At 39.9% G+C, this 16,804-nt stretch overlaps 1 protein-coding gene across 1 annotated transcript in view; it reads right to left on the minus strand.

Annotated features, from left to right (window-relative positions):
• The window catches only part of DNAH6 (dynein axonemal heavy chain 6), a 285,907-nt gene that overhangs the window by 69,695 nt on the left and 199,408 nt on the right, over positions 1–16,804 (minus strand). The window contains exons 60-65 of the mRNA XM_075284265.1: positions 14,802–15,035; positions 13,394–13,529; positions 9,805–9,947; positions 4,563–4,753; positions 2,087–2,247; positions 227–315 (exon numbers count right to left, since the gene is read on the minus strand). Coding sequence (XP_075140366.1) covers positions 227–315; positions 2,087–2,247; positions 4,563–4,753; positions 9,805–9,947; positions 13,394–13,529; positions 14,802–15,035 — 954 coding nt within the window. The remainder of the gene's footprint in view (positions 1–226; positions 316–2,086; positions 2,248–4,562; positions 4,754–9,804; positions 9,948–13,393; positions 13,530–14,801; positions 15,036–16,804) is intronic.

The following is a 16,804-nucleotide window of genomic DNA, read 5'->3' on the forward strand; positions in this document are numbered from 1 at the left end:
AGATGTGCCAAAACAGTCACTTCTGCTAAGCAGTCTGCAATGTTTGGAAAAAGACATGCCAGCTGCAGAAGACAAATACTTGGTAAACATCATTAGACCCCATTCTAAAAATTATTTTTATTGAGTAACAGATGCTATACAGAGATTTACAGGGCATAATAGGGGCATGAAGGTAAAACCAGGGCTAACTGAATGACTGCATGCTACTATGTGTTTGTAGTCTCACCTTTACAGAATTCTGGAGAACAGTAACAGGGAATGTTCTGGTGGGCATTGAGCTTAAAAACAGTCTGAAGTTTTCATTTATGGAAACATCTGTAAAATATAGTAAGAAAGAAAATTATTCTTTGTAAATTACTAAATTGTGGAATTACTGAAATCACTATGGAATTTGCTATGCCTCCTCCAGAAGTCTTAGAAAGAATTACAAATAGAAATGAAGGGGCTTTATGCAGCATCCAGTTTTCCAAGCATCTTTAATAAAATAAGAATGACAAGGGATGCCCCTAAACTTTATTTCACTGCATGGTTCAGGGTCAATATCATTTTCCCCATGAAAAAAAGTAGAACAAGGGCAGTTTTACTTGGCCTTTTCCAGGCAAAGCGAAATGAGATTGATTTCCGCAAGCACAGCAGAACCAGGCAAGTGTCACTTCAATATTCCCACATCTCAACTTCCTGTCAGGTCACTGATCTCATTCATAAGAAGAATGACATCTACAGAGCCAGTGAAATGGAAGTGAGAAAAGTCACAAGACTGACTGATAACGATATTATGCAAAGATTATAAAAGAATATCAAATAATGTATTTTCTAACATTATATAGATATTGTATTGTATAGATTATTATTGCTATCCATCCTGACACCTATAAATAACTGGCCCTGCCTGTAGGACCCCACAAAGGATGTCAATAATTTTATAGGATCAATGAAATTGGCACCAAAAGCAAAATATATTAAAGGGGCTCTATCAGAAAAACCTAAAAAAGAATGATCTACTTACGCATCGTGCACGCTGGGTGGGCATTCAGGGTGTGTCTTCTTCATCCACGCCTCCTCTTCCTCCTATGTCCTCGGGTCCCGTCCTCCTCCGGCGCTCGCTAACTGACATTGATAAAAAAAAAATGGCCTGCGCGCATGCGCAGTAGCCGTAGTAGAAGCCGCATGCTACTGCGCATGCGCCCAGGCCATTTTTTTTATCAATGTCAGTTCGCGAGCGCCGGAGGAGGACGGGACCCGAGGACATCGGAGGAAGAGGAGGCGTCGATGAAGAATACGGCGCACCCTGAATGCCCGCCCAGCGTGCACGATGCGTAAGTAGATCACATTCTTTTTTAGGGTATTATTTTAAAATGGGGGGGTAGTTTAATATAACATTTACGGTGCCTCAATAGCTTTTTTAAAGGCTATTCACGCATATGTGGGGCTCTAGCAGCATGATTTTGCTGATAGAACTCCTTTAAAACTGAGAATGTGGCACGACAGTTTGGTGCAACCTAATAGTTAGTGTTATTCACTTTTCTTATGATACCATGTGGGTAGCAGAACTTTGCCAATAAAAAAATGCATTTTGAAACAATATGCAACAGAAAAAAAGGTTTCAATTTTTAGGTCCTTGGATGCTTTTTATTGATGCATTGAAGTGCTGCAGTTACTAAAGTTGCTGTGGCTGTATATTTAGTGCCAGGGAGATTAGATTTCATCCTGGGAGAATAACAAGGTCCTGCCTAGGGCTTTTATTTAGTCCTTGGTGCTAAAAAGAGTCCCTACACAGAGCGATATTATTCTATACTATTCTATATTACTGCATACACCCATCTATTTGTCTCATCAGTGAATTTAAATGGACATGTTTTTCACACGCTGATCTATAAACACTTTCAGGGGTTGTCTATTTTAGTCAAGCAGTCATTGAAAATTATTTTGTTGTGATCAAAGACTGTTAAGTTCTTACACTTTCTTGCCTTGAGCTGAGAAGGACATTCAGGCAATGCAGTGGATTTCAGTATCCTATATTTAGCCTATCTCTTTCATTGCAATAAAAAAGTAGAGAAAAATTTGCTATGAATACTATTCCACATACTTGGTTCTGTAAAGCTTTTTATAAGTTCTTCCATGGGCAGCATCCATGACACCGCCAAATGGCAATTTTGTAGAAATATCCAGTTTCCACTCTTCATCGCATCTTTTATCATTCTTTCTGCAATTGGTCCCTGTCCTTGTCCAAGAGAAATTGACTGCACCCTAGAAAAAATGGAAAAGCCACATACCAATAAAACTTGTATTTCATGATATTCCATTTGTAGTAAAATACCAATAAAAATTCAAGTGATACAGGCATCTCATGTTTATAGGTGGTAGGAAAATATGAAACTTAATATACTCTTGAATTGAGAATATTCCAATCAGTTTATGTGTGTCAGGCTAAGTTCACACAGCATGTATTTGCTGCAGAATTTCAGTTCTGTACATAGTACCTTACAGTAATACATTGTATTATAAGACTCATTCACATATAGTTTTAATAAACTGCAGCAAATTCTAGGCATGCTGTAGATGTTAAGTCCATTTGTAGCAGATTTTTTCTGCAATTTCATGCACTGAAATACAATGGGTAAAAAGTCTTCTATATGTGGATGTACAAATCCCATTCAAACATATTGTACTTTACTTTCATTTCTATTTTTTCTGAAAGAAATATACTTCAACATATACACCATGTCTGAATAAGGGTCTTAGGGGGCGTCTGCCTCGGGGTTTCCATCTTAAACACCGGGGAAACTGGACTTGCCGGCGGTCAGCTTTAAGACAAACTGCTGGTGTCCATATGCGGCCTCAAATGAATCGGTTTTAAAGCTGACCACGGGCAAGCTGTCCCCTGTCCAGTTTCCCCAGGATTTTGGATGGAAACCCCAGGGTGGACAGTGGTGGTAGTGTGAACGCTTCTAACTTTTAATGTTTAGTAGATAGCACATTCAATCCAGTGAAATGACTTATCAACGTTCCACCTGCGTGTTGCCTGTTGATGAGTTGTATTTTTCCAAAAAATCTTCTTGAAACACAGAATTATTAAACCCACACAAAAGAATACTTATTTTCCCTGGATATTAAGAATATATCCACAAATAGAGTATTATGTGTGCAGTATGTACACAGATCTCAGGTACACACTTAAGAAATTTTCCATTTGTAAATTGACATGCAGTCCTGATATTAAAATCTACAGCTTGGCGATGGATTTCCACTATGGATTTCTGTACTTTCAATATGACGGGAAAAATTCAAAGTAAAGTCTTCAGCAAATTTTTTTCTGTAGATTTTGTGGTGCAATTTGCAGATTTTGTGCTGCAGATCCACACTGAATCTCCCCTGTGTGCAGGGACTCTAAAAGGAAAATCTGGCCAAAAACTTGAGTTTCTTTTATTTTAAGAAAGCTCAAAGGGGTTGTCCTGTATTAGGGTAAAAACAAAATCAGACACAGACAGGGGATGTCTTAAAATAACAAACTAAGAGGTATTCACCATCTGAATCTTCTACTGCTCCAGCACTGTTGCAGCTACTCCTCACCAGTACTAGATAACAGCACATGACTGCTGCAGCCATACACTAGACTCAGTAGATGCCACCGCTGCAGCAAACACCAGAGGGAAGTAGCAGGGACTATAGCAGGAAAGACTCTGATGCACCTTTATAAAATGTGTCATTTTGCCAACACTTTTTTTTGCTGTCCTGTCATAAAGGGAGCAAAAATATATAGGCTGGTGACCAGATATGTGAATGGGTAGGACATGTTCCTTATAAATCATATAATATTTATGACCAAAATTTAATACATGGGAAGAATATGCAAATCTGACTTCCATGATGTAATTAGGATGCCAGTGCCTCAGGTATGCACACCAATAGAGGGCGCCGACTGAGAATGTGCAAATCTGTCTTCCATGATGTAATTAGGAAGACAGAGTCTCAGTCAATCAAGCCTATACAGGGCGCTCCCTTTAACATCATGCCGACCTTCTCAGAGGCCTTTGTTTGCAATGATGTTGGGATTATACCAGATGCAGTCTTCTCAGCCAAGGACAGCCGTTTCGATGTATTTGCATCTCGTCAGCTTGGCGCAGAGAGGACTGATCTGGCAGAGGTGAGAGGCTTAGACAGGGTTAAGGGAATATCGTCACTCCATAGGGAGAGACCACCATATAGGTGTGTGGAGTCTTATTAAGCCATGAGCGCTCCATTGCAAAGGAACATGGGAAGAATATGCTAATCTGACTTCCATTATGTATTTAGGATGCCAGTGCCTCAAGTATGCACACCAATACAATAGCAAACAAGGTCGGCATGATGTTAAAGGGAGCGCCCTGTATAGGCTTGCTTGACTGAGACTCTGTCTTCCTAATTACATCATGGAAGGTAGACTTGCACATTCTCAGTCGGCACCTTCTATTGTTGTGCATACTTGAGGCACTGGCATCCTAATTACATCATGGAAGTCAGATTTGCATATTCTTCCAAAATTTAATAAGCAGTCATATAAAAAATGTACAAATTTGGTTTACCGTTCTAAGTATCCTTTTTCCTTTGCAAATCTTTGAAATGCTCCCATTGGATCTGATCCAGTGCTCAGTATAAATATTAGTGGTGTAGAGGATGACATGTCCTGGTAAAGTGTAACCAGATCGACTGGAGGATTCTCAATAAATTTTTTTCCCAAACTATTAATGACAAACTCTGTGATTCCGAAGACAACCTAGAATTGAATTTAATTCACAGTTATAAAAAAGATCTTTTATGGAATGTGACACATCAATGCTGTTACATGATATAGATGTGGAAATCTGAAACAAATTAGGGCGGGTTCACACCAGCACCCGGTCTCCGCTTTGCAGATTTCCATCTTCTGCCCAAGAAACTGGACAGTTTTCTTTTAACCATACACAAAGTCCTGCATGTCCAACTTTGTGTCCAGTTAAAAAAAAACTGTTTCGCTGTGGAGACGCACAAGACGCTCACGGGCGGTCACTTTGCAAACCCATACAAGTGAATGGGTTTGAAAACTGATCGCTGGGGTTCCGTCTCCTGTCCAGTTTCTCGGGCAGAAGCCGGAAACCTGCAATGCGGAGACCAGGTGCTGGTGTGAATCTGCCCTAAGAATGCTAAAAGATAAAAGTCGCGGAGGAGATAATTTTTCTGCTGGAAATTGCAACCTTTATACAAAACAAGATACAGTACTCTATAGGGGACAACTATTCCAAATGCATTACTGAATCTCAACTAAGATATTATGCAACAGAGGCAAAATATCTGCAATGTTACTCATTTAAAAAACAAAGTATAGCATCTTTGAATTCTATGGTTTTATGTGTCAGGCCATAATTTAAAAAAAAAGCAAAAAAAAAAATCCAAGCACATATTGTCCTTACAAAATCTTAAAATTAGGGAAATACACCCATGGACAGTTACGTGTGACCTGTGCAGTCAAACAAGGTGTGGGTCTCCACACAATAAAAGAGTCAAATATACTAACTGACAAGCTGTTCTACTGGCTTCCATGAGCCATGGCCAACACATGTGAGATGGCACCCCCGCCCCCACAGTGTTAGGGGACAACTTTGAAGTCTCTCTGCCCTGCTTGACGCTAGGTTCACACTAGTGTTTGGATCTCGTACGTAAAAATTAAAAAATACTATGAAATACATACACTTTAGGTATCCCTGTGTCTGAAAACGCTGTAAGAGGAAAAATAGAAACCGAATCGCTGTTTTTTCAGCTTTTTTATCTCTAATAAAAATTTTAATAAAAAAAGTGATCAAAGCAATAGACATTCTCCAATACGTTATAACTAAATATTACATCTGGACCCACAAAAGACAACCGGACGCAGATGTGGTGAAACCGTGACATATCTCCTGCTGACCCGGATGGTGGCAGGTTGTGGGTCTGGCTCCTGACTATCCCGGTCGGGCCCCTGACTAATGCATTTGCATTCGCAAAATGAGGAGTAATAGTCAGTACTCGGGGCCCACTGGGGATTCACCGGATGGACCCTGGAGATATGTGTTCCGAAGGTTGAGAACCACTGGTCTACAGCACAAGTGATCTAAAGATTATAGGTTTCGATCCCTATATGGACGGGCTCCACCAATTGTGCAGTGCTAAAATATAAAGGCTTTTAAGCTGCTAGCATTAACTTAAATGTGTACATAAAAATTCATTTTACTTCAATGTGGAAAAGTACAAAAGCTATTAAGAAAATGAGATAGTTCACCACTGTATAAATATTAAACTTTGTTTGTAAAAGACAAGCTTTGTAGAGCCTGAGTATAAAATATGCGAAAACATTCTTACATTTGTTTGCTAAGTACATGAATGTTACCAATTCTTTAATCCTACGTCTGGCAATTAACTGGCGATTAAAACTACGATTGTTACACCAACAAATGACAAGAAGTGCTGGAGTAGAATTTATTTCATTATACCAGTGCAAATAGCCTTTTCATTTCAGCTGAGAAAACAGATTAGTTTTCTAGCCAATAAAGTATAATGGATGGCAAGAAACTTTACAATATACAGTGCAAGGACTTGCATAATAAATAGGAGCAGAACATTCAAGGAGTTTTCTGGATTTCTGATATTGATGAACTATACTTAGGCTTGATCCCACACCTAGCAACTCTGCTGATCAGCTGTTCTCCCCAGTCACTGGTGGAATTATACAGTGGATGTAGACGTACACTGTACAGAATATTAAATGTCGCCTCTATCAAATGCAATTTGTTCTGTAATAAAATAGCCCTGATATAACTTCTGTAAATGGAAAAATAAAAAAGTGATGACTTTTGGAAGCATTTTACATGTTCTACAAAGTGGATGGGATTCTGGTAAATATTGCAGAAAAAAATAGGCAGTGGAAAAGCTGCGGTTTAAAAAAATATTTTCATTGTTGAAAGTCGCTGCATATCAATTATACCTATAGAAATGCTGTTGTTTTCCATATAGGTATAATAGGGGCAGAAAGTCCGCCGTGGTCTTTTCCACAGCGTTTTTTTTTTTTGTTATGGCCTGCTAGGTGGGCTTAGCTTTAAGGAGAAGTTGTCTTTCCAATTTTTTTTTTTTGCAAATGAATTGCTCAAGTCAAAATATGAAACTCTGCAGTATAATACATCAAAAACAAATTGCTTCTGTGTCCTGTTATCAGCTCCTCTACTGACCACTGCTAAACTGCTCAGTTCACTGCTCAGAGCCATCATCACTGAAGATAGGCTGTAGTATGTAGAAGTTTAATGAGAGGGAAGGAGGAATAGTAATGAGTAAGAAGCAGGGGAACAGATTACCTAGAACAGATTGCAGTAAGATTTGTTATCTCTCCAGAGCTTTATTTATCTATATACCGTATACTGCTAAGTACTTCTAAAACCTCCTGGAACACTGCTAGAAAATAGCTGTGACGTGTTACGGTGGGTTCACACCTGCGCTCGTGCTCACTTTAGGCAATCCTGCTGGGTTTCCGTCTTCTGCCCCAAGAGACTGGATGTAAACTTAGCAGTCAGTTTTCAAACCCATTCAAGTGAATGGGTTGAAAAGTGAGCGCCCGTGAGCATTTTGTACCTGGACTTTGTGTCCGGTTAAAAAAAAAAAATGGTTTTGCCGCAGACAGATACAAAACACTCACGGGCGCTCACTTTTCAAACCCATTCACTTGAATGCGTTTGAAAACTGACTGCCGGGTTTCCGTCCCCTGTCCATTTTCTCAGGGCAGAAGATGGAAACCCAGCAGGATTGCTTAAAGCGCGCATGGGCGCAGATGTAAACCCGCCCTTAATGTGTTTCCTTAAACCGCACATCCCTGTCTTTGTTTTTCATTCACTAGCTACCTCCGCCATATCCTTTCCAGTAACATGTAGGTAACTTAATCACTCTGTGACTTTTCAGTAAAAAAAAGTTAAGCAAAGTGCAGTAAAGGGATTGTCTAGGACCCAGACAGTTTCTGTTTACTGCACAATTAAGGGTGCATTCACACGAGGAAAATGGCACTGAATTTAACCCCTTCCCGCCGATGGCATTTTTTGATTTTCGTTTTTCGTTTTTGACTCCCCTCCTTCTAAACCCCATAACTTTTTTATTTCTCCGCTCCCAGAGTCATATGAGGTCTTAATTTTTGCGGGACAATTTTTTCTTCATGATGCCACCATTAATTATTCTATATAATGTACTGGGAAGCAGGAAAAAAATTCAGAATGGGGTGGATTTGAAGAAAAAATGCATTTCTGCGACTTTCTTACGGGCTTTGGTTTTACGGCGTTCACTGTGCAGCCAAAATGACATGTCCCCTGTATTCTGTGTTTCGGTACGGTTCCAGGGATACCAAATTTATATGGTTTTATTTACATTTTGACCCCTAAAAAAAATTCCAAAACGGTGTTAAAAAATTTTTTTTCTAAAACTCGCCATATTCCGACGGCCGTAACTTTTTTATACATAGGTGTACGGGGATGCATAGGGCGTCTTTTTTTGCGGGGCCGGGTGTACTTTTTAGTTCTACCATTTTCGGGAAATGTTATTGCTTTGATCACTTTTTATTCAAATTTTTATCAGAATTAAAACAGTGAAAAAACGGCAGTTTGGCACTTTTGACTATTTTTCCTGCTACGGCGTTTACCGAACAGGAAAAATATTTTTATAGATTTGTAGAGCGGGCGATTTCGGACGCAGGGATACCTAACATGTATATGTTTCACAGTTTTTAACTACTTTTATATGTGTTCTAGGGAAAGGGGGGTGATTTGAACTTTTAATACTTTTTATATTTTTTATATTTTTTTTTACTTTTTTTTTTTATTTTTTTTTTGCATTTATTAGACCCCCTAGGGGTGTTGAACCCCAGGGGGTCTGATCACTAATGCAATGCATTACAATGCTAATGCATTGCAATGCATTGCAAAAAATCATCATCTCTTTTGCAGGCTGTATACACCAGCCTGCAAAAGAGAGAATTTGCAGACTGGCTGGGAGCCCTTAACAAGGCTCCCGGCTGTCATGGCAACGGGGGGTCGGCCCTGGAGCATGCTCCAGGAGCCGGCGATCCCTGCCAAAATGGCGGCGCCCATGCGCCGCCGGGAAGATGGCGCCTCCGGCGCCTTTGACAGCAGCGCCGGAGGGGTTAATGCCTCCGATCGGTCTGGGGACCGATCGGAGGCATGAGAGCCGGTTGTCTACTGCTTAAAGCAGTAGACACCCGGCGGCTATGACGGCCGCCCGGCTCCCGGGCGGTCGTCATAGTTACAGACCCGACACGCGCCGTACTATTACGGCGCATGTCGGGAAGGGGTTAATGTGGAATCCGCGTCAGATTCAGCGCTGAAAAAAAAGCCTCCAATTAATTTCAATGGGTTCCTATTTCTGCTAGCGGGTTCCTTTTTCTGCTTGCAGATTCCACACCAAATTCAGCGCCATTTTCCTCCATGTGAATGCAGCCTTTAATTTCATGCCAGCTGAAGCTAATTTTTAATTTGTGATTACAAGCAGTGGTTTCTATGATATCACATATACCTTCTCCTTCTTCCTGTGCCGCTCTCTCCTCGAGTGACATCATCATTACATGTTGTGGGCTATCCTAGCTCTGCCTTTCCCCATCCCCTCTGCTTTGAAAGTGGTCACACCTAATATTGATTACATTTAGATTTCTCTTTTGTTCATTCACTTTTTTTAATTGATAAAAATAAATTATTAACCATTCTATCTCTATTTCTGAAAGTTTTTGTCTTAATTTCTCATCAAACTTAACAATCAGTATTTACTTACCTTCTCCTCCACAAAACTTTTAACAACAATCAACTTCTGAAATAAATTGAGCTTCTCATCCCATGTTTTGTGTGTTTCATCAGTAGATGGCTGTAAATTATAGCCATCCCAAGTACTGGGGTTAATCCGAACTTCAAGAGTCCCTGTGAAATTCAAAACATTAAAAAAATAAAAAGAACGCAATGTAAACACTATCTCTTAATAAAGTATAATATTCAGAGAACATTGGATTAGATGTTGTCTTATAAGTAGTAGAAGTGGTATAAGGAGCCTGAATCTGAACTAGACCATGATAATGTGTAACAATAGCACAGTAATATCTCACTTAAACAAGATTTCTAGCAAAAAACTGTTTACACATTGCTGTCAAGTCACCCGGCCTGTCATCTGATGTAAAGTCACATGACGTGACTCACTCACTGCTCCCCGGAGCTGTTATTTACTGCTCTTCAGTCCAGGCAATCAGTTCTGCTAGTTGCAGTTTGCCGATAAAGGTTTGGACAGTGTTTGTTATTTCTCTAGGTAAACATAAAGATAACACTGAGTTTACCAAAAGTCTGTTGCCTCTGAGCATGGTTAGTGTTTTGTACAAACCTATGTAATGTAATATACATTTACTGTGCACATTATCTGATCTGCAGTTATATTAGATTTCTAGCAACCATAATAATTTTTCATGGTAAAGGCAATGTCTATATCTACTGAGATACTTCATAGTCCCCTGTCCATAAAGCAATCATCCACCAGCTTGTTGAAAAATACAGGAAGTGAGAAGAAGAGACAACAGGCAAACTGCTGAGAAAAAGAGATGAGGGAAATCCCTTTAACATAATTTACATTAGATGAATCAGACTGTAGAAAAATACAAAAAGGCAGATTTACTCTTGTGGTTATAACTGTGGTGTAAATGTGAAACAATGAGACACGTTTTGAAGCATCTAGTTTTAGATTAAACTTTTAGACTCACTCAACAAGAGAGCAAGATCGCAGTGAAAACCATCATCAAAGTAAGCTAACTTATACTGTAGGTTATATATGCTTAGAATAGACAGTCTAAACATGCACCAGCATCATATAGCATCAATCTCAGCTTTCATATGACAACAGAGCAACTGTTCTAGAGTTCATTATACCAGAGATTTCTGTACTTTCTGAAGTGAACCACCACCTTTAGTCTTAGCTTCCCTGCAGTAAACATGAACCACCAGTGAGAGGATTCCTGCTGGAAATAAGCAGGGGATAGAATACAGAAGGAACAGAAAATAAATAGTTCTGATGCCGGCCGTCATTGTGGCATTAGCCAGTGGCATAACTACCGTGGAAGCAGCTGCCACAGGGCCCGGAACATTAGGGGGCCCGACGACAGACACTACTGCTGCGTTTTTTTTTTTGTTTTTTTTTAATAGGCCGACACCGGCTGCAGTTATTCCAGCCGGTAACGGCCCCTACTTACTTACCGATCCTGGCAGGGGCCAGGATCGGTAAGTGACACCGCGGGCCCCGCAAACATCATTATTATACTCAGGGGTATGATGATCGTAGGCCCGGGAGAGGTAAGTGAACATAACAAACAGTGTTACTTACCTCTCCACGCTCCGCGAAGGCTTCGGGACCTACTTGTGTGATGTCTCAGATGGGGCTTGCAGCCTTATGCATCGCGACGCAGACTCCCGGTCACATGACGTCCCTGACATTATTCAAGATAGCAGACAGCGGGGAGCGCAGGGATAGGTGAGTAACAGTGTTTATGTTTGTATCCCCCTCTCGGTCTCCAATTATTATACTCTGGGGTCTGAAAAGACCCCAGAGTATAATAATTGTTAATATGGTGTCCACAATGAAGCATAATACTGGGTGATAGGGCCACTATGGGTCATAATACTGGGTGATGGGGCCACTATGGGGCATAATACTAAATGAAGGGGCCTCTGTGGGGTATAATGCTGTGTGAAGGGGCAACTATGGGGCATAATAATGCACGCAGGAATGCAGGGGGGGGGTTGGTCGGGGTCTTCGGCGTCGGTCGGGGGGGGGGGGGCATGTCAAAGGTCCGCCACGAGGCCCACGAGGCCATTCCTAGTTACGCCACTGACATTAGCTATACGTGGTGGGAGCATGATTGCTCTTAAGCCAGCGGTCATGCTGCCACCACATATCGCTAATGCATAAAACCAGCATTTTTTACTGCTATTTCTCTACTACTTTGAGAGCCCCTTGATGAATCTAATAGAGGAAACGCGTAGGCATATATATACAGTTTAGTCAGTTATATATGCCAATTGAAGCGCTGGACTGACTTATTCCCATTTGTATTGGGCTTTGTTTCCTTTCATACTCCAGTTGGTGTGGCATTAGACCAATAGCCTCAGGACAGGAGGAGATACATTGTTGCTACAACATTGTACACATCATAATATATTGGTTGCCACTTCAGAGGCCTAACTTGCATTCACATTTGGTTGAGGGGGTCCAGGCAGATTGAAGATGAGAGCTATTATTATCACTTCTCACATATAGGCTAGATCCATACATGCCTGTTCTATACTGTTGTGACCAGGCGGTATTCGTGAAAATTTTGTTTTTGTTTTGCCCTTCCAGTTTCTTGTTTTCTCTACATTGTATATACTTTTCAATAAAAGTGAAGTTTTATATTTTATATCAATGTCTCCAATCACCTTTTTTTCAGTGAATATTGTGAACTTATGGAGGCTAGTTACCTTTCTGATCTGTGAATATTTAATCTCATTGCTCCCTTACATGCAAATTAAGTTAGTTTTGTGCCTCAGTCTTCCATCCTCTATCACAACTAGTTGACATTTTTCTTCTTCGCTCTTGATTAAATAATTTTCTCTTTCCTCCCAATGGACGCCCAAAATAATTATCTCAATCTCATCTCATTACATATTTTTATGAAGGATATAAATATATCAATAGCATGAAAATATCCAAAATTATAATATGTTTTAGTCTATAGACAATCTCTAATGTTTTGTATCAATTTAAAAGGGGACAAAATCTAATTAAATTGACTGGATGCGAAATACACTGCAATGGGACTGAGTGTGTCTATTACTAATGGTGGCTAAGGTAGAAAATATCTTTGCCTTTACCAATAGAAACTGCAAATGTGTGTCTTTATCTTAAACAAATTGCTGTCTTCGATGCAGTGCTGGTCTATGGTATGTTGAGTATCTTCTTTGCTTTGTTATTCAATAGTACACACAAGTGATATCCAAAGAAAGGAAAAATTTAATTGTAATATAACTCAACTCAGTACTAAATCTCTTTAGTATCAATTCCCATGTCTGATGCAATTTTCTTCTGCTAGACTTTATGGGTTCTGTTATGACACAGCCAGGGGTTAAGCCTTCAATAAAAATGGCATGTTAAGTGGATATACCATTGTGATAGCAATGTAGGTGTGTAGTAATATGATTTTTTTTCTAGCGGTCTTAAGTAAATAGCACGCAGAGCAATGGCAACAATGAAGAAGCCCTTCATACAAATGATAGTAGCTGAGATACAGACCACCACCAATTTTACAATGTATAATAAAAATTGTATATTATGCATACTTTTACTTACTGACCTAAATTAATAACAATAGGAGCCAATAATATATCTATTTTTAATCCTTTGAAACATGGAAGTATCTCTTCTAGGTCACAACAACTATTCCACAGAATATCAGAAAGCCAGGGAACATCTGGTTTCGTTGGGCGCTCCTAAAAACAAAAACAAAAAGTGTTATTATAACTTAAATAGAAGTATACAGTTTGTCACCATAGAAGCAGAGGTTAGTTCCCCAACTACTATTTTCAGACAGGTCTCTCAAATTATCTTTTTTTATACATATAAATTAAAGGTATATGCCTTATTAGGTTTCCTGTTCTGGCAGGTTGTTGCCAACCATGTACTACATGGCGTCATGTAATAATATATTTCTCCTGCTGCTGGGATAATACTTGGCTGGGTGTAGATTTATCCAGTAAAACCAAGTGCTTGCTGTGGATTGCCAGAAGCAGGATCAAGGGCCAGTGTCCCAGTGAGCCGCATTCCGAAAAGGGTCTTCACTGATAGGATAACCTCTTTAAAATAACTTCCTGACTTTGTAGAAGATTATTATATACCCTGTACATTTTATTGTATATAGTATGTACAGAAATGTTCTGCCTTCTCATCAGATACTCCCACGCTGATGCTCCAGAAAGGAGATCTAACTTCCTATTAAGCAAAATGTAAAAGAGTACACCAATCCATAAAAAAACATACCTCATATTACACTCAAATTTCATGTTGCAAAATATGGAAAATATGAATACAGGAATCTTTCCTGAAGGCATTTATTTTGCTTTGACTTCCTTTTTTTCTCAGCGTAGAGTTTATATTGCTTTTTCTCTGACTTGGAAGCAGCTTGCCCCAGCAGTGATCTACCTACTGCTCTGCTCATAATGTGGACAAGTAAAAATCAAGCAACCTCCACTTCACCTCACCAAAGTGCCACCTATTTTACCATTCCAGTCAACCATTGAGAGGGCCAAGAGGTAAAGAACAGATTTCTCTGTTTGATTGCTACAAGGTTTTGTTTCTATATATATTTTCTCATTCACATAGAGTGCCCTTTTAGGTTAACTACATGTAGCTATCTGATGAAGCATCGCAATTCCTTTATCCCTGCTAAAAAATAACATTAATAGAGTCTCAAAGAGTCTATTAATCTCAAAGATTAACTTTCTACAATGCATTATGCTTTTGTATGAATTCAAACACAAAATTATAGGTTTAGAGAATAGCTGATATTGTTCTATGATCATGTACAGATAGAACATTGAAAAGTGAATTGTAAAATGGTCTTATTATGGGTTAATGGTTTGATGTGCAAGATTACGTTTATCTCTGTATTTACATGAACCCTTTCAGCCTTTAGGCTATAGGTTTTTTTTATTTCAGCTATTGAGATAAAATTACATCCAGATTAATCTTCAATAAGATCCCACCTTATCTAAGCCTGCAGCCCCTCGGAGGAAGAAATTCCATTCAGAGTCAGTGATTTCTCCTTTCTGTCGCATGATCTCTATGCAGAGCATAAAACTGTAGATAAGCTTGTGCTGTTCAAAGAGACCTCGTGATACATTGGTGTAAGATGAGAAAAGAGTCTGGGTAACCAAGGTTACCAGACGTATATCGAGATTGTTACTCTTCTCAGCGGTCTCAATTGTGGTGTTAAATAACTGCAAAAAATGTAAAATAAATTACACTTAACGATTAAAAAAAACACATCTCAATTGATGTCATAATTCAACTTAACATCAATGGGACAAAAGCAAGTTAAAGTGTACCTCCTGCTATACAATGAATCAGGTCTTGAAATTGAGCAGGATGACTAGACGACTCTGTATCCCCCACCTCCAAACTATACATCCGAAAAAACATTGTAAAGTTGGAGCAACACAGTGGCTAGCACTGCAGCCTTTCAGCACTGGCGTCCTGGGTTCGAGTCCCGCCAAGGACAAAACATCTGCAAGGAGTTTGTATGTTCTCCCCGTTCTTCCCTACTGATAGTGAAAAATGTGCATTGTGAGTCCTATGTGGCCACTAGAGATGAGCGAGTACTGTTCGGATCAGCCGATCCGAACAGCACGCTCCATAGAAATGAATGGATGCACCTGGTACTTCCGCTTTGACGGCGGCCAGCTGCTTAACCTCCCGCGTGCCAGCTACGTCCATTCATTTCTATGTGAGCGTGCTGTTCGGATCGGCTGATCCGAACAGTACTCGCTCATCTCTAGTGGCCACCATTATATGGGGGTCCTAGTCTGGAAGTTTATAAGTGTCCAGAAAGTAGACTAGTACATTGTATAATACTAGGTGTACTCTAACAAGCATGTGTATGTTGGTTCTTTGAGATGTAAAAAAATTTTTTTAAAATTTTTAACTAATTCTGCTGTTTATAAAAAATATTTTATAATTTTATAAATATAAATTCATTTTTATTTTTATATTTTGCTTTTTGTAGTTTAACCCCTTCCCGACATGCGCCGTAATAGTACGGCGCGTGTCGGGTCTGTAACTATGGCGACCGCCCGGGAGCCGGGCGGCCGTCATAGCCGCCGGGTGTCTACTGCTTTAAGCAGTAGACAACCGGCTCTCATGCCTCCGATCGGTCCCCGGACCGATCGGAGGCATTAACCCCTCCGGCGCTGCTGTCAAAGGCGCCGGAGGTGCCATTTTCCTGGCGGCGCATGGGCGCCGCCATTTTGGCAGGGATCGCCGGCTCCTGGAGCATGCTCCAGGGCCGACCCCCCGTTGCCATGACAGCCGGGAGCCTAGTTAAAGGCTCCCAGCCGGTCTGCAAATTCTCTCTTTTGCAGGCTGGTGTATACAGCCTGCAAAAGAGATGATGATTTTTTGCAATGCATTGCAATGCATTAGCATTGTAATGCATTGCATTAGTGATCAGACCCCCTGGGGTTCAACACCCCTAGGGGGTCTAATAAATGCAAAAAAAAAAATAAAAAAAAAAGTAAAAAAAAATATAAAAAAATATAAAAAGTATTAAAAGTTCAAATCACCCCCCTTTCCCTAGAATACATATAAAAGTAGTTAAAAACTGTGAAACATATACATGTTAGGTATCCCCGCGTCCGAAATCGCCCGCTCTACAAATCTATACAAATATTTTTCCTGTTCGGTAAACGCCGTAGCAGGAAAAATAGTCAAAAGTGCCAAACCGCCATTTTTTCACTGTTTTAATTCTGATAAAAATTTGAATAAAAAGTGATCAAAGCAATAACATTTCCCGAAAATGGTAGAACTAAAAAGTACACCCGGCCCCACAAAAAAAGACGCCCTATACATCCCCGTACACGCACGTATAAAAAAGTTACGGCCGTCGGAATATGGCGACTTTTAGAAAAAAAATTTTTTAACACCGTTTTGGAATTTTTTTTAGGGGTCAAAATGTAAATAAAACCATATAAATTTGGTATCCCTGGAACCG

Source organism: Leptodactylus fuscus, chromosome 1 (assembly GCF_031893055.1).
Source record: "Leptodactylus fuscus isolate aLepFus1 chromosome 1, aLepFus1.hap2, whole genome shotgun sequence".
Taxonomy (NCBI): Eukaryota; Metazoa; Chordata; class Amphibia; order Anura; family Leptodactylidae; genus Leptodactylus; species Leptodactylus fuscus.